Source organism: Nanorana parkeri, unplaced genomic scaffold (assembly GCF_000935625.1).
Source record: "Nanorana parkeri isolate BGI_ZX_2015 unplaced genomic scaffold, ASM93562v1 scaffold1043, whole genome shotgun sequence".
Taxonomy (NCBI): domain Eukaryota; kingdom Metazoa; phylum Chordata; class Amphibia; order Anura; family Dicroglossidae; genus Nanorana; species Nanorana parkeri.
Window position 1 is genome coordinate 604229 of NW_017307311.1, and position 587 is coordinate 604815.

Here is a 587-nt window from a genome sequence, read left to right on the forward strand (position 1 = left end):
TCTGGTGGCCATAATGCAGTGTGAATCTAAAAGTCAGATGTTTGCAGAGCAAACAGCTCTATGATCCTTTTATAAATACACCCCCAAATATGCCATAGGATATTTAAGGTGTCACTGAAGGTTAACATCAAATGTTAAATTTTTTTAACATCATATAAAACCATACATAAAAAAAGACTCTCCCAGAGAGATGTGATAGTGTTACTTACTACAATGGTGCCCACAGACATATATGCTCCCGTACATATACCCTTTACCATCCATTCAGTAACATATACTGTACATTCTGTCATATAAACAATACATGCTTTTCCTTTCAAAATTTGCTGATGACTAAAAGTGGAACATAAATAAATATTTGGGTACCATTGTAATACATAACACTAGGGATGCACTGATACCAGTTTTTTGGTATCGAGTGCCGATATTTTGTTTCTGGTACTCGCCGATACTGAATACCGATATCGGAAGTCCCATTAAGGAAGCCAGGTGGAGTGTTATGACTCGCTGCCTGGCTTCTCAATTAGCCGTTAAGCTGTCTCCATGCTCCGTCATCACCAGGTGACAAGTAAGCCTGTATCCGGCTT

General features: G+C 38.7%; 1 protein-coding gene across 1 annotated transcript in view; it reads left to right on the top strand.

Annotated features, from left to right (window-relative positions):
* Window positions 1-499: 499 nt before the first annotated feature.
* Window positions 500-587, top strand: part of LOC108796026 (spatacsin-like) — a gene marked incomplete at its 3' end in the record, with an annotated part of 13948 nt that continues 13860 nt past the window's right edge. Inside the window, exon 1 of the mRNA XM_018567394.1 lies at window positions 500-561. Coding sequence (XP_018422896.1) covers window positions 500-561 — 62 coding nt within the window. The remainder of the gene's footprint in view (window positions 562-587) is intronic.